Source organism: Sus scrofa, chromosome 6 (genome assembly GCF_054392235.1).
Source record: "Sus scrofa isolate SSC_HxYL_T2T_F1_AM1 chromosome 6, Sscrofa_HxYL_maternal_Yorkshire_Landrace_v2.0, whole genome shotgun sequence".
Classification (NCBI taxonomy): domain Eukaryota; kingdom Metazoa; phylum Chordata; class Mammalia; order Artiodactyla; family Suidae; genus Sus; species Sus scrofa.
Genome location: NC_139388.1, coordinates 174,422,870 through 174,440,128, shown reverse-complemented (window position 1 = coordinate 174,440,128; position 17,259 = coordinate 174,422,870). Strand labels below are relative to the sequence as shown.

General features: G+C 42.2%; 1 protein-coding gene across 50 annotated transcripts in view; it reads right to left on the bottom strand.

Annotated features, from left to right (window-relative positions):
• Positions 1–17,259, bottom strand: part of SCMH1 (Scm polycomb group protein homolog 1) — a 189,468-nt gene that overhangs the window by 103,890 nt on the left and 68,319 nt on the right. For all 50 annotated transcript variants that reach the window (XR_014808590.1, XM_084965530.1, XM_084965509.1 and 47 more), the window contains one exon: positions 7,008–7,242. Coding sequence is in view for 40 of the 50 variants with exons in the window: in XM_084965509.1 (XP_084821635.1) it covers positions 7,008–7,242 (235 nt within the window). In the remaining 10 variants the exon portion in view is untranslated. The remainder of the gene's footprint in view (positions 1–7,007; positions 7,243–17,259) is intronic.

Sequence of the window (17,259 nt, the reverse complement as noted above, 5' to 3'; positions counted from 1 at the left end):
GTCTACTGAAATCTCTGTTCCGAACGCCGCCACGTCCGACAGCGAACTGTAACCTGTGCGATTACACGGTTGGAGCCCCGCACACATCCTTCCTTATCCTTTTATTTTCCAGCCTTTCGGACTCACTTTCCCTGATGCGTGTCTCCTGTGCAGAACATAAAGTCGGGTTTGACTTTGGGCACCAATCTGAATTTTTTTAATAGGTGAGTTAAAATCACTTACGTGAATATAAACCACACATTTGGTCTCCACTCTTGTCGTGTTTTATTTATTGCATTTTCCATATTTAGTTCACCTCTCTCTCTACGTGGTCTATCTTTAACCTTTTGTTGCTCTGGTATTGAGGCGGTGTTAGCGGTTAACACTAACATAGTTCATAATGTCCTTACTCCCCTATTGCCTCGTTTAGGCTTCGAATATTCGGCCTGTCAGTTTTTTGTGTTTTGGCTTTTGTTGTGCATTTTAGGGCTGTACCTTCGGCACATGAAAGTTCCCAGGCAAGGGGGCGAATCGGAGCTACAGCTGCCAGCCTGCGCTACAGCCACGGCAGCTCAGGATCCGAGCTGCATCTGCAACCTATACCATAGCTCGTGGCAACGCCAGATCCTTAACTCACTGATGGAGGCCAGGGATCAAACCTGCGTCCCGATGGGTACTAGCTGGGTTCGTTTCCACTGCACCACAACGGGAACTCCTGGTCTGCCGACTGTAAGGCTATTCTTGGATCCCATCTGAAGGCAAGGCAGGAGGAAGAGGCTTGCTTTCCGGTTCCAGTGTGTTCGTTTGGCAGGCTCCTGCCGCACTCCCATTTTCTCTGCTGGCCCTGACCTGAGTACACAGCAGTCAGGAGGATTCAGGGGCCAGCAGCAGCAGCACTACCCTCCCCTACCTTCAGTGGTCCTACAGCAGACTCTCTCCAGAGACACAACCGTCAGTGAACAGTTTCCTAGCATCTAGAGGGCAGACTTCTAGCAAGCTGCACTGCTGTGCTACCACGATGACGCCTCTCGTTTAGTGAGGCACAGCCGTGCCCTCTCCAACAGGGTACCCACCTCGGCCCGGAGGTGGGGGGCGGGAGGCTCTTCCTTGGGCTCTCCACCTCTGCCCCAGCACGCGGCTTGGCCTTATGTTTGCTATGCTGTTCTTTAGAGTCCTCCTCCCTTTTGAGCAGCCGAGCCCCTTCTCCAATCCTCTGCTAGTTAACAGTTGTATGAAACTTTCTGTGTTCAAACCACTGGACCCACTCATGCCACACCATTCTGCCTTGGTCCTCACCTCTGTTTTGTCTTAGACGGATCATCTGTCTTTTGGATGGAGCGCTTGCCATATCTGGTTCCTTAGGAGGGGCCTGGGGTCACATTATTGCCTAAGTCCTTGCATGCTGAAAACTCTCACTATATTCTCAACACCTGAAAAAACAGCGTGTTTAGATATAAAACTGTCTTCTCATTTTCTTTCCTTGAACTTCTTAAAAACACTGCTCTGCTTTGTCTTCATGTTTAATTTGCTGCTGAGAAGTATGATGCAACCTAACTTTCCTTCCCTTGTAAGAAACTGGCTGTTTTTTTTTTTTTGCTGGAGGCTTAAATGAATTTTTCTTTATTCCTAGAATGTAATACTCTGACTAGACTCTGTCTTAGAATTGACCAATCCAGGTCAAGTTTTCCCAGAATAAGGTAGGCCCTTTCAATACGAAGGTATCCTTGAATTTTCGGAAAATTTTCTTCCTTTTTTTTTTTTTTTTTTTTTTTAGGGCTGCACCCGCGGTATATGGAGGTTCCCAGGCGAGGGGTCGAATCAGAGCTGTAGCCATCGGCCTACACCACAGCCACAGCAACACCAGATCCAAGCCGTGTCTGCGACCTACACCACAGCTCACGGCAATGCCGGATCCTTCACCCGCTGAGTGAGGCCAGGGATCGAATCGGCAACCTTGTGGTTCCTAGTCAGATTTGTTTCCACTGCACCATGATAAGAACTCCAGAAAATTTTCTTATATTACAATTTTAAGTACTAATTCTGTTTTTCTTCTTCAGGGGCTCCAATTATGCATGTACACATACCTGTGCAGACACACGCTGGATCTTTGTTGACTGTATTTGACACCTAATAGTTCCTTTCTGAAACTTTTAAACATTTTCTCATATTTATTCTTAGTCTCTTGGCTATTTTGTTGTTTTTGTTTCGTTCTGGCCACACCTGGGGCATGCAGAAGTTGTGGGGCCAGGGACTGAACCCACGCCACAGCCGCAACCTGAACCACAGCAGCGACGTCAGATCCTTAGCTTGCTGTGTCACCAAGGGAACTCCTCTTGGCTACTTTATTTCTTATCTCAATGACCTTTGTTTACACTTTCAGCTGCAACTCCTGTCCCCCCTGGAACTGAGTCTTCAACTGAGATGATTTTTCTTTCTTCAATGTTTCTCTTGAATTTGGACAATTTTACTCTCACATCTTCCTGTCTATTGTGCATATTTAGTCTTATAAAATTTATGATTCAAGGTATTTTTTCATATCTGTCAATATTTACTTAACTCAAGATGGGTTACTGTGCAACAGTTTTCCTTTGGTTAGTCACTGATCTGGGCAGTAGAATTTTCAGTAGTTAAAATGGTTTTATCCTCCACTTCTGTTTGTCTTCATGTAGAAGCTTTTCATGGATGTTGACTGCTGCTTCCCAATCATCTGAAATGTCTTTATGTTTTCCTGGGCTAGCAAAAAACAGCACGTTCCACGTTGGCAGGCACCTTGGGTCATGAGATTTCTGCTGGCCGCGTGAAGTGCAGTTTCCCCGGTCGTTACGCCTGTTTGGGACGGGATGGGAAGACTGGTGTCTCTCGATTTTGCGACTGTCTTTGGTTCCTGCATAACTTTACAAATCACCGCCCAGCGTGCTTCTCCTCCTCCAACGTTGTCGGTGCCTCTCCGACAATGGCAGTTACCTTCCCAACGCTGCTACATCCAGTCCCTCACACTTTTCATTCACTCTCTTCCTTCCGATTCTCCTTCCTTTCAGCATTTCCCACTCGGATGGGACCCTCTTTTTCTGGGGGCGACTTTGGCTGTGTTAGGCTCCCGCTGCCTTCTCTGTTTGCACGTACATAAATCTCGTCATTCTGGTATGGGACAGGTGCTAGCTCTAGTGGTTTCAGATTGTTATATCTCAACATTTAGGTAACATCACCGGAATCTGTGGTATTCTTGAATGCTGAATTATGTTTTCGACATGAGTTTGGGATGGTTTGATATGCTCTTCTTTTTGATCAGTATGTTTCTGGAGAATTTGCAGAAAGATTTTGACTTAGATAGTCACCATCAGCCCTAAGGAGTTATATATATATATTTATTTATTTATTTTTTTGTCTTTTTGTCTTTTTGTTGTTGTTGTTGTTGCTATTTCTTGGGCCACTCCCGCGGCATATGGAGGTTCCCAGGCTAGGGGTTGAATCGGAGCTGTAGCCACCGGCCTACGCCAGAGCCACAGCAACGCAGGATCCGAGCCGCGTCTGCAACCTACACCACAGCTCACGGCAACGCCGGATCGTTAACCCACTGAGCAAGGGCAGGGACCGAACCCGCAACCTCATGGTTCCTAGTCGGATTCGTTAACCACTGCGCCACAACGGGAACTCCAGGAGTTATATTTTTAATAGTCTCTCAAGCTTCTGAACAGTGGTTCCTAAAACGGGTTGAGAATATTAGAGTATATGCAGCTGCGAAAAGGAATGAGGAGCAGGTCCACACTACTAAGACGTCGTCTTCGGGACACACATTAAAAGAAAAAGCAAGGTTGAGGAAAGTGTGTGTGACATGCTGTCATTTACAGAAGAAGGCAGGGATACAAGTGTATACATGTACACAGACTCGCAGGGGTATATTTGCTTATTTTTTAAAATGAAAATGCTTATAAAGTATAAAATGAAAAGAAAGTGGTTGCCTATGACAGAAGACGGGTAGGGTGAAGGGGGTCATACTTTGTTTTACAGATTTCACTTTAAGAATGATGTATATCATGTATATGCTTACAAAGAAAAAAATTTAAAAAGCAGTCTCTAAAAATCAAACCCCAACCGGAACAAATAAACCTCAGTTTATACCAAGCTGGCAGCACTGCCACTCCGGGACAAACTAACACGAATGAATGTGCAACACGTTATTGACCTTCTTCCCTGAAGTGGGGATGCAAATAACTGGAACACTGGCCGTAATCACAACGGCAACTGCCCGGCACTGCTTTTCCGAAGCTGTCCTGTGTGCCTGGTGGGACGGGGTAAATGCGTTGTTTGTTAGTGACCTGAGGAATCAGGGCTTCGCTGTGGTACAACGCAGACAACAGATTTGAGACAGTAAAGACAAAGTAAGCAAAACCACCACCTCCTGAATTTTAGGAGGAGGTATACATATAAGCCAATGATTTCTTCACTCTTAGTAACAATACTTTCTAAAAAAGTAGTTCCTACCTCTCTCCACCACAAAGGCTAGAAAGAATGACCAATCCAGCAGCACTGAGCAATCCAGTGCTCAGATTATGGTCTCTAAGTCCCACTTCCCATGAAAAGGAGCCCAGGAACCTAAAAGAAACAGCTGATTCCATATGCGGGAAAAGAAATGTAAAAGATGAACCTGGAACCTTCTGAAATGTCAAAAATCCGAGGGAACTATTAAATAACAGAGTCAGGAGACAACTTGATGAGGCTCCTGTGAAGCCAAAGACAGGATAATTCAAGAATCAATATGGACAATTAGTGTAATGGATTGAAACACATTAAATATGTATCAATCTTTGGGAGTTCCCTTCATGGCTCAGCAGCTAACGAACCCAACTGGGATCCACGGGGATGCAGGTTTGATCCCTGGGCGTTGCCATGAGCTGTGGTGTAGGTAGCAGATGCAGCTCAGATCCCAGTTGCTGTGGCCAGCAGATGCAGCTCTGATTCCACCCCTAGCCTGGGAACCTCCACATGCCGCAGGTGCGGCCCTAAAAAAAGACAAAAGACAAAAAAAAAAAAAGTATGAATCTTAGAATTTACGATATTAGATAACAACAACAACACTGAAAATAATATTGGTGGATGAGGGTAATTCAACTTATTATTTTGAAAAGTGGTAAACAAAGAAAAATATCAAGCATCTAAACTATATTTCCTGCATGAACTACACCTCAGGATAACCAAACAGTTGATGAAAGTTTATTTTAATAGATATATTCCATTTAATGTGGACAAAATGGTAATATTAAAATTTCCCATTTTGCAACTATAATAAATTGATGGGTCTAAATCAGGGTCAATAACCTAGAGCCAGAAGATTGGCTGTATGTTTTTATAAATAAAGCTCTACTGGAACACAGCCTTGCCCATCTGTTTATGTATGGCCTTTGGCTGCTTCGTCTTTTTAGGGCTGCACCTGCGGCATGTGGAGGTTCCCAGGCTAGGGGTGGAATTGGAGTTAAAGGACAAAGATGACAAGTTGCAAGAGAGACTGTATGGCTCCTAAGCATGAAGTATTTACTCTCTGACCCTTTAAGAAAGTCTGTCAACCCCTGATCCAGACCACGAGCAGTAACGGCTGCTACACTGTAGAATGAGAGACAATCAGACCACATGTGCTTCCTAACAGAGGTAAACACCGCCACCTATGAAATATTCTTGTGAAAAAACTGAACCTGAACCTGATCCAGCCTCTACGTCTAGTTACTAATTTCTAGGCAGGGAGGACAGAGATGCATGTTAAATGATACCACGGACATATAATCAGTAAAATCGAATTGTGGGAAATTTTAAAGACAAATGACTTGGTTTTTTCAACAAATAAATTGCAAGAAGACAATGAGAGAGAGAAGGAAAATCCACAGATTAAAAGAGGCTTAAGGGACATATCAACCAACTGCAATATGCTGATCTTATCTGGGTCCTGATTCAAAGAAAACGTAAAAAAGAGAGAGACAGAGACAGACAGACAACAAGGAAAATTTAAACACTGACTAAATATTTGTTGATGTGAAGGAATTACAGTGTATTTACATGTGATGTTATTATGATTGTCTTTAAAATATTACCTATGAGATACATAATAAATATGTAATGAGAGAATGATACTATGTTTAGGCAATTGGGCAGGAAGGGGGCAGGAAGTGTGCAGGTACAATGAAGACACGACTGACTATTCGGATAAAGGATACATAGATATTCACCTGTGCTCTTTTTTCTACTTTTATATACACCCGAAATTTCATATTACAAGTAATTTCTTTGATGGGGGAGAATGTTAAATAACCACCCGGGAGGTCTTTCACGTGATACCGTCCTGCAAGGCTCACTGGATTGAGCACAGCCTCCTGAGGGAGACAGAGCCCGCAGCCCCGACCCCAGCTCTCTCTATCCTCTATTGAAACTACAACTGTGATGGGCAGTAATTGCTGACATGAGCGAAATCAGTCAAATACACTGAGGCAAAAAAAAAAAAAAAAAAAAAAGTGAATTTGATCTTGAGGAGAAAAACACAGTGGGGTTATTAGCTTAGGTGAAATAATGCATTTTACTTAATGATTGATTCAAAGTGGGAAAGTTCCAAAGACCAAGTGAGAATTGAGGGGAGGAAATAAGGGATCCTTACCACATTGTTTCTACTGGGGGATTTTCCTCCCACCTCTTGCTCTCAGCGTAGGATTCTGCGAAAGCTCTATGTTTTTTCGGAGGCAAGTTAAGATGACAAGACGCCCTTCATTCTGCCTCGCAGGGTAAAGGGAACTGACGAGGAAGGACGAGGGGTGTGGGATCCTGTTCGGAAAAGGAGAGCTTGAGAGAAGCCTGCCTATCCTAAATTAATGCAGAATGGAGAGGTCCAGATTTGAGAGTTCATTTCATCTCAGGTAGGCCTCTTTTGGGGGGCAGGGGCATATGAAAATGAAGGGATAGGCAGGGGACCCTACGTTTTTTTATAATAGGCTGCACACGTTTGGGAAGAGAACTAGTTGGCTATGGGGAGCTTAGGTCTAGTGACTCACCCAGAGGGGGCTGCAGCATACCCCCATTCTTCTCACAGTTGCCGACAGGCTGGATTTCAGCTGAGTCAACGAGCCGCCAGAAGTCGTTTTTGTTGTCACTGCCGTCCAGGCGAAGGCGGAGGCGAGCACCTGTCAGCCCGACTACTGTGGCGATACAGGTGGACGTGGTGTTCCTGGGATCCTGGGCTTCCAATTTCATGCTGATCTTGAACTCGTTGCTCGGAGGTGTGCAGGACTGCGGAGAACAAGCCGCATGGATTAGGCAGACCGAGAATAGATGGCATTTTTCAGGAACGAGAGTAAGAGATGGAGCCTGAAAGTTTATACTTTGGCCTCAAACTGGTGGCAGCTGGGGCAGGGACAACCCCCTGCATCCTTGCTAACACTCAGGAAGGTCCCCGTGCCGAAGAAACACTGAAAGGTAAAATGAAGGGAGAACATTGCTTTCTCCGGCAGCATGAACTTTGACTCACCAGTGAGAAAAGGAAAGGTCTCAAATGGCTCCTGCTTAAGTTCTGGCTCATCTCATCTTCTCTGAACCCTAACACTCCTGCTTAAGTCCTTCTCGGAACCCTAACACTCCTGCTTAAGTCCTTCTCGGAACCCTAACACTCCTGCTTAAGTACTTCTCGGAACCCCTAAAAGTTCTGGTTCATCTCATCTTCTCTGAACCCTAACACTCCTGCTTAAGTCCTTCTCGGAACCCCTAACACTCCTGCTTAAGTCCTTCTCGGAACCCCTAACACTCCTGCTTAAGTCCTTCTCGGAACCCTAACACTCCTGCTTAAGTCCTTCTCGGAACCCCTAACACTCCAGGTACTGACACCATATTCTCTTCAGAAATGATCACAGCCTTAGTGCCTCTTCATGGAGCATTTTAGTGTATTGGCTTGTACGGCCACCGCTCAGACCAAGCACTGGGGGGTAATTCTTTTTCGTTTTTTTTTTTTTTTTTTTTTTTGGTCGTTTTGTCCTTTTTTTTAGGGCCCGCGGCATATGGAGATTCCCAGGCTAGGGGTCCAGTCGGAACAGGAGCTGCTGGCCTACGCCAGAGCCACAGCAACGCTGGATCTGAGCCGAGTCTGTGACCTACACCACAGCTTACGGCAACGCTGGACCTTCACCCACTGAGCGAGGCCAGGGATGAAACCCACATTCTCACGAACGCTAGCTGGGTTCACTAACCGCTGAGCCACGACAGGAGCTCCTATTTTTTTTCTTATTTTGACATTAGCTTATAGATAAACCCCTATTTTTTTAAAACGACTTTAAGTTTTAGTTGACATGCGGTAAACTATGCACTTTGGTGTTGTCCTGACACACATCCACACCCCCGGCACCGTGGGCGGCGCGCAGACGCTGGACGAGGACTGCGGATGCCCTCCCGCATTTCCGTGCCCCTGGGGATCGGTCCAGCCCTTCCCAGACCCTGTCTGCAGGCAAGCAGCACTTTACGTTCTATCCCTGCAGACTGGTTTGCATTGCTAGACTTAAATGGAGCCACAGAGAATGTATCCTTTTTTTAAATCTGCTTTCACTCACTGTAACTATCCTGATATTTATCCGTATTGTTCAATGTTTCAGTACTTCATTGCGTTTTGTTTAAGACTATTTTTAAGAGCAGCTTTAGATTTGGAGCAAAACTGAGAGGAAGGGGCAGAGGTTTCCCATAAAACCCTGCCCCGCACACATGCAGAGTCTCCCCTACGACTGGCATCTTCTGCCACAGTGGTACCTGTGTTACAACTGATGAACCTACACTGACACACAGTTTACATGAGGACTGTGGCCCGACACCTGGCTCAGGAACTTCCATGGTTTACACCGGGGTTCTGTCTTGGCGGTGTATCTTCTATGAATTGGTCTAACATAGACAAAGCATCCATCATTATTCAATCATACAAAACAGCTTAACTGCATTAAAAACGCTCTGTGCTCTATCTACTCGCCCACCCAGTCTCAACCACTTACCTTCTTACCGTCTCTATAGTCTTGGTTTTTTCCAGAATATCACATAGTTGGAATCACACAGTACATAGCTTTTCCAGATTGGCTTATTTCCCTTAGTAAGAAGCGTTTAAATTTCCTCTATGGCTTTTCGTAGCTTGAGAGATCATTTCTTTTTAGAGTGCGTGCAGCCACCGCCTGGCTGTACCAGGGTTTATTTATGCATATTCACCTATGGAAGAACGTCTTGGTTGCTTCCAAGTTTTGGCAGTTGTGAGGAAAGTTCCAATAGATATCCATTTATGTTTTTGTGTGGACATAAATTTTCAACTCCTTTGGGTAAATACCAAGGAATGCAACTGTTGGACTGTATGGTGGGAGTATGTTTGGTTGATAAGAGATCACCAGATTGTCTTACAAAATGTACGCACACTTCGCATTCCTATGAGCAACGAATGAGAGTTCCCGCTGCTCCCGTCCTTGCCAGCATGCGGTGTTATCGGCGTTCTGGATTTTGGCATTCTGAGAGGTCTGCAGTGGTAGACCGTTGTTGTTTTAACTTGCATTTCTCTGACGACGAATGATGTGGAACATCTTTTCATATGCTATTTTGTCATCTGCCCGTCTTCGGTGAGGTGTCTATTAAGTAAGATCTTTGGCCCATTTTTTGAGTTATTTTCTTTCTTTCTTTTTTTTGTCCTTTTGTCTTTTCTAGGGCCACTCCTGTGGCATATGGAGATACCCCAGGCTAAGGGTGGAGCTGTAGCCACCAGCCTGTGCCAGAGCCACAGCAACATGGGATCTGAGCCGAGTCTGTGACCCACACCACAGCTCACAGCAACGCCAGATCCTTAACCCACTGAGTGGGGTCAGGGATCGAACCCTCAACCTCATGGTTCCTAGTTGGATTCGTTAACCACTGAGCCACAACGGGAACTCCTGGAGTTATTCTCTTATTTATGAGTTTTTAAAGTGTTCTTTGTATATTTTGGATAAAAGTCCTTTATCAGATATGTCTTTTGCAAATATTTTCTCCCAGACTACGGCTTATCTCATTCTCTTGACAGTACCTTTCATAGAGCAGAAGGTTTGATTTTTATGAAGTCTAGCTTATCAGTTATTTCCTTCGACAGTTACGCCTTTGGCGTTGTACCTAAGAAGTCATTGCCACACTCGGGGTCATCTTGGTTTTCTCCTCTGTTATCTTCAACAAGTTGTACAGTTTTGAGTTTTAATTTAGGGTGTGGTCTATTTTAAATAATTTTTGTGAAGGGTGTAAGGTCTGTGTCTAGACTTTTTTTTTTTGCATGCAGTTGTCCAGTTATTAAGACCTTTGTTGAAAAGACCATCTTTGCTCCACTGTATTGCTTTTTGTTCCCTTGCCAAAAATCAGTTGGTATATTTATATGGGACTATTTCTGTTCTCTATTTTGTTCCACTTACCTATCTGTTTTTCTTTTGCAATTGCCACACTGTCATGCTTACGGTAGCTTTGTCTTGTCCTCAAGCTGGGTAGTGTACGCCCTCCGACTTTGTTCTTCTCCTTCAATGCTAAGCTGGCCATTCTACATCTTCCAACTTTCCACACGAACTTTAGAATCAGTTCGTCAACATCCGTAAAATAAAATGCCAGAATTTTTCTCTTTTTTGTCTTTTTAGGGCTGTATCCATGACATATAGAAGTTTCCAGGCTAGGGGTTGAATTGGAGATATAGCTGCTGGCTTACACCACAGCCACAGCAACACGGGATCCAAGCCGCGTCTGCAACCTACACCACAGCTCATGGCAATTTCAGATCCTTAATCCACTGAGCGAGGCCAGGGATTGAACTCGTGCCCTCATTGATACTAGTTGGATTAATCCCCACTGAGCCACAACAGGAAATCCAAGTGCCAGAGTTTTGAGTAGGCTTCTATTATACAATATTAACCTTGTATCCTGCAACCCTGCTATAACTGCTTATTAGTTCTAGATGTTGTTTGCTTCTTATTGTTGATTCGTCCAGGTGTTTTATATAGACAATAATGTCAGTTGTAAAGAGAGTTTTAGTTTTCCTTACCAATCTGTATATCTTTAAATCCTTTTTCCTGTCTTATTGCAATATTTAGGACTTCTAGTATGATGCTGAAAAGGTGTGGTGAGCGGGAGTGTCCTTGTTTCTGATTTAGCAGGAGAGCTTCTAGTTTCTCACCATTAAGTATGATGTTGGCTACAGGTTTTTTATGTAGATATTATCCCTCAGCATAACTATTCTAACATTTATCCACATTGCTGAGTGCATCAGTAATTCACTTCTTTTCACTGGAGTGTGGCATTATGCTGAGGAACATCTGGCATGGCTCCAGTTTTTAACTACTACAAATAATCTTCTAGGAATATCCATCTATAAATCTTCACCGGAAATATACTTTCTTTTCTCTTGGGTAAACATCTAATGGTAGAATGGATGGGTCATATGGTAGGCATTTAACACACATACCAGAGAACGTACCTTTTTACAGTGTATAATTCACAGAGTTTAAGTACATTCACAGAGTTGTGTAAACATCACTCTACCTAAACCTAGAACATTTTCATCATCCCCCTCGAAAGAAATCCCTTACTCATTAGTGGTCTCTCCCCATTCGCCCCTCAGTCTAATACCTGGTAATTGTTAATCTAACTAATCTACCAATGGATTTGTCTCTTCGGGAGGTTTAGTATAAATGAAATACTACAAAATCTGAGTGGCTCCTTTCTTCACTCGACGCAATGTTTTCAAGTTTAATGTATGCTGTAGTGTTTATCAGTACTTCCTTTTCATTGCTGGATAATATTCCATTGTAACGGATATACATTTTTGCTTATCCACTCAACAGTTGATAGACATCTGGGTTGTTTCCTTGTTCTATTATATATTATGATGCCATGAACATTTGTGTATCCATTTTTGTGTGGTCGTATGTTTTCATTTCTCTTGGGTATATACCTAGAAGTAAGACTGCTGCGTCATGTCTTAATTCCATGTTTAACATTTTGAATAACTTCCACACTGTTTTCTAAAGGGGCCACAGCATTTTGTAATCTCATTAGCAACATAGATGGACCCAATTTCTTCATATCCTCACAAACACTTGCTATTGTCTGCCCTTTTGACTTCAGCTATCCAGTATTTGTGAGGTGTTACCTCCTTGCAGTTTTGATTAAGATTCCCCTGAAGACCAATGTTGTGCATCTTTTATGTGCGCACAGGGCATTTGGATGTATTAGGACAAATGTTTATTCAAATTTTTGCCCATTTAACAATGAAATTATGTTTTAACTTTTGAGTTGTCCATCATATCTTCTGGATACAAGCCCCTCATCAGACACATGATTGGCAAGTATTTTCTCCCTTTGTGTGGGGGTCATTTCATTTTCTCGATAGTGTCTTGGGAAGCACAAAAGCTTTTCATTTTGATGACTCTGAAGTCTAATCTATCTAGTTTTTCTTCTGTTGCTTGTGCTTTGGGTACCTTCTCTAAGAAGATATTGCCTAATCCAAAGGCATGACGATTTCTCCCATGTTTTCTTCTAAGAATTTTACTGGTTTCGTTTTAGTGTTTACATTTATGACTATCATCTATTTGGCAGCTAATTTTTGAATATGGTGTGAGGTGGGGTCCAACTTCATTCTTTGTAATTGGATATGCAGTTTGTCCCTGCATCAGCTGTTGAAAATCCCACTGAACTGTCTTGACATCCTTGTCCAAAATCAATTGATCATAAACGTATGAGTGTATGTCTGGCCTGTCACTCTCAAACCGAAGCCACTGAGCTATATATATATATTTATGCAGTACCATAATACTGTAGTAAGTTTTGAAATCAGGAAATCCTCCACTTTTGCTCTCCTTTCCCAAGGCTGTTCTGGCTGGTCTGGGTCTTGTGTATTTCTATATGAATTTTAGGATAACTTGTCATTTTCCGCAAAATACAGGGCTGGGATGTTGACAGGAATTACATCGAATCATTATATCAACTTGAAGATTACTGGTGTCAGCTGTGTGTGATCTGCCAATATTTTCCCCAAGTCTACGGCTTCTATTTTCCTTCTCTTACCAAGTGTTTTTGAATAGCAGAAGCTTTTAATTTGGCAATGTTAACTTAATGAGTTTTTTAAATAATGAATCATGCTTTCGGTAAGTGTTTTCTAAAGTTTTATTTTAGTGTTTCATATACATGTTAGTTTATTCCTAAATATTAATTTTTTGTTGCTCTTATAAAAGGGAGTCTCTCTTACATGGTATCTTCTATGGAGTTACTTTCAACCACTGAGTAAAACGCTGGCTTTAGTCCTGAGGTGTATATATATATATATAGATAGATAGATAGATAGATAGATAGATAGATAGATATTTCATGTTCAGGATGTATCATTTAATTCCTAGTTTATTTAGTGGTTTGTTTTGCTCAGTAATGTGCTGAAGTTTTAATGTCAAAGTATTTTCCAAAGCAATTTAAAAAATTTAACATTTTTACCAGTAGTTTATGAAAGTTTCATTTATTCCACATCCTTGCCACTATTAGGTATGGTTGGTATTTTTTTTTTTTCTATCAGAGACATTTAAACAAATGTATAGAGATATCTCATTATGATTTTTACTTTGTATTTCCCTAGTGAAATAATTTTGACAATCAATTCATGTGCTTATACACCACTCATATATTTCATTTTGTGTTTATTCGAATATTTCAGTCTGGGTTGCTTTTATTTCTGGGGTATATGGTGGTACTGGTAGTATAATGTTGAATACAAGTGACAAGAGCAGACACTCTTATCTTGTTTCTAATCTTATGGGGGAACATTTCATCTTAATTCCCATTAAGTACGATACTATGTGTAGATTTTTCATAGGATTTGGGAAATTCCATTCTATTTCTTGTTGGTTGAGTGTTTGTTCTCACTAATACTGGACATTGGATTTTGTCAAGAGCAGACACTCTTATCTTGTTTCTAATCTTATGGGGGAACATTTCATCTTAATTCCCATTAAGTACGATACCATGTGTAGATTTTCATAGGATTTGGGAAATTCCATTCTATTCTTGTTGGTTGAGTGTTTGTTCTCATAATACTGGACACTGAATTTTGTCAAATGCTTTTCTGCATCTACTGTGATCACCACACATCTTCCATTAGTGTGTTCATGCAGTAAATTACATTGATTTTTTTTCAATGTTAAATCAACTTTGCATTCTCGGAATTAAAACCCACTTGGTCGGGATGAATTATTTTTATGTATTGCTGGATTCAATTTTGGATTCAACTTCTTAAAATTTTGTTTAGAATTTTTACATGTATTTTCACATGAGATGCTGCTCTGTAGTTTTTTCTTTCAATGCCTTTGCCTGGCTTTGGTATTAGATTAATGCTTATCACACAGATCGAGTAGGGAGGTATTCCTTTCCCTTATACTTTCCAGAAGACTCTGTAGAATTTGCATTATTTTTTCCCTAGATGTTTGGAACAATTCATCAGCAAAGTCGTCTAGGCCTAGAATTTTCTTTGTGTGAAAATTTTGAACTGCGAATTCAACTCCTATAACAGAAGCAGTACTATTGATGTTTTCTATCTTCTTGAATGAGCACTGGTAATTTGCATCATTCATAAAAATTATCTGTTTCATCTAAGTTTTCAAATCCTAAAAGGTGATGTTCCCACTGTGGTGCAGTGGGAATGAATCTGATCAGGATCCAAGAGGATGCGTGTTCGGTCCCTGGCCTTGCTCAGTGGGTTAAGGATCCAGCGTTGCCATGAGCTGTGCTGTAGGTTGTAGATGCAGCTCGGATCCTGTGTTGCTGTTGCTGTGGCTGTGGCTGTGGCCGTGGCCAGCAGCTGTAGCTCCAATTCGACCCCTAGCCTGGGAACCTCCATATGCCATGGGTGTGGCCCTAAAAAGCAAAAGCAAAAACAAAACAAAACCTTAAAAAAGGCATAAATTTGTTCCTAATATTAAAATAGTAATCCTTTTAATATATGTAGAATCAATAGTGATGTTACCTCTTTCAGCTCAGATACTAGTAATCTGTGTTTTCTTGATTAATCTGGCTACAGGTTTATCACTTTATTGATCTTTGCAAAGAATCATTTTTTGGTTTCAATAATTTTCTCTATTATTTTTCTTTTTCTTATCTCATTGATTTATGCTCTTTTTTTTTCTTTTTCTTTTTTGGCTGCGCCTGTGGCATGCAGAAGTTTCAAGGCCAAAGATCAAACTCACGCCAAAGCAGTGCCCCAGGCCGCTGCAGTGGCAATGCTGGATCCTTTACTTGCTGCAGCACTTGGGGAACTTGAATGCTCTTTTATTATTTTCTTTCCTCTCCTTAATTGGTCAGCTTGCTTTCCCCGCCCCTAGTTTTTTAAAGTGGAAGCTGAGGTCACTAAGTTAAATGTTTTTTCTTTTCTAACATAGGTATTTTAGTGCTATAATTTTTTCCCAAAGTACTGCTTTAGCAGCATCCCACAGATTCTGAAATGTTCTGCTTTCATTTCATTCAGTTGAAAGTACTTTCTAATATCCCTTTTTGTTTCTAAATATCCATAGTATGCTTAGAAATGTGTTTCTTAGTTTCCAAATATTTGGAGATTTTATAGATAGTATTCTGCTACTGATTTGTTAATTTAATTCCAATGCAATCAGAGAACACACTTTGATTATTTAAGTCCTTTTAAATTTATCAAATGTTTTATGTGTAGAATACGGTCCAAATTGGTAAATGCAGAGTTCCCATTGTGGCGCAGTGGTTAGCAAATCCGACTAGGAACCATGAGGTTGTGGGTTTGGTCCCTGGTCTTGCTCAGTGGGTTAACGATCCGGCGTTGCCATGAGCTGTGGTTTAGGTTGCAGACGCGGCTCGGATCCTGTGTTGCTATGGCTGTGGTGTAGGCTGGCAGCTACAGCTCCAATTAGACCCCTAGCCTGGGAGCCTCCATATGCTGCAGGAGCGGCCCTAGAAAAGGCAAAAAGACAAAAAAGAAAAAGAAAAAAAAAGGTGAATGCTCTGCATGCAGATGAATATATAGTCTGTTACTGGAGAGTGTTCCATTTATGTCAGGTCAGGTTGGTTCACAGTGTTACACAAGTCCACTATATACCTGCTGGTTTTCTATAATTTTTTTTTTTTTTTTGGGCCACACCTGCAGCATATGGAGGTTCAGGCTAGGGGTCTAATTGGAGCTGTAGCTGCCAGCCTACACCACAGCCACAGATGCAGCAACACCAGATCCAAGCCATATCTGCAACCTACACTGCAGCTCACAGCAATGCTGGATCCTTAACCCACTGAGTGAGGCCAGGGATGGAACCCGCAACCTCATGGTTCCTAGCTGGATTAGTTTCCACTGCGCCAGGATGGGAACTCCTGGTTTTCCATTTCTTTAATTATAGAGAAGAGTATTAAAAGTTCCACAAATTTTAGATTTATTTCCCCTTACAGTTCTATTATTTTTTGCTTTAAATAGGAACCGTGTGACCCCTTTTCATGATAAAATTACTGTCTTTATATGTGGTAGTACCTTTGCCTCTGAAACATACATAGATATTGCTATAGCCAATTCAGCTTTTTATCACTTATGCCAGCATGGTGTATGATTTTTCATTCTTTTACTCTGTTTGTGTCTTTACATTTAAAGTGTACTTTTTGCGGGGGGGTCTTTTTGTCTTTTTAGGTCTGCACTTGCAGCATATGGAGGTTCCCAGGCTAGGGGTCCAATCAGAGCTGTAGCCACCAGCCTAAACCAGAGCCACAGCAACAGGGATCTGAGCCATGTCTGCAACCTACACAACAGCTCACAGCAACACCAGACCCTTAACCCACTGAGCACAGCCAGGGATCAAACCTGCATCCTCATGGATGCTAGTCAGGTTCGCCAACTGCTAAGCCATGACAGGAATTCCTAAAGTATAATTTCTTACAGGCAGAATGTAATTTCTTTTATATCCAAACTGACCACTTATAATTAGATTATTGATATGGTTGGATTTGTGTGTGCGCGCGCGCGTGTGTGTGTGTGTGTGCACGCACGTGCTTTTTAGGGCTGCACCTGTGGCACATGGAAATTCCCAGGCTAGGGATTGAATCGGAGCTACAGCTGCTGGCCTACACCACAGTCAAGCAATGTGTGATCTGAGCCGTGTCTGCAACCTATACCCCAGCTCATGGCAATGCCAGATCCTTAACCCACTGAGTGAGGCCAGGGAGCAAACCCGCATCCTCATGGATCCTAGTTGGATTTGTTTCCACTGCGCCACACTGGGAGCTCTCTGATATGACTGGATTTAA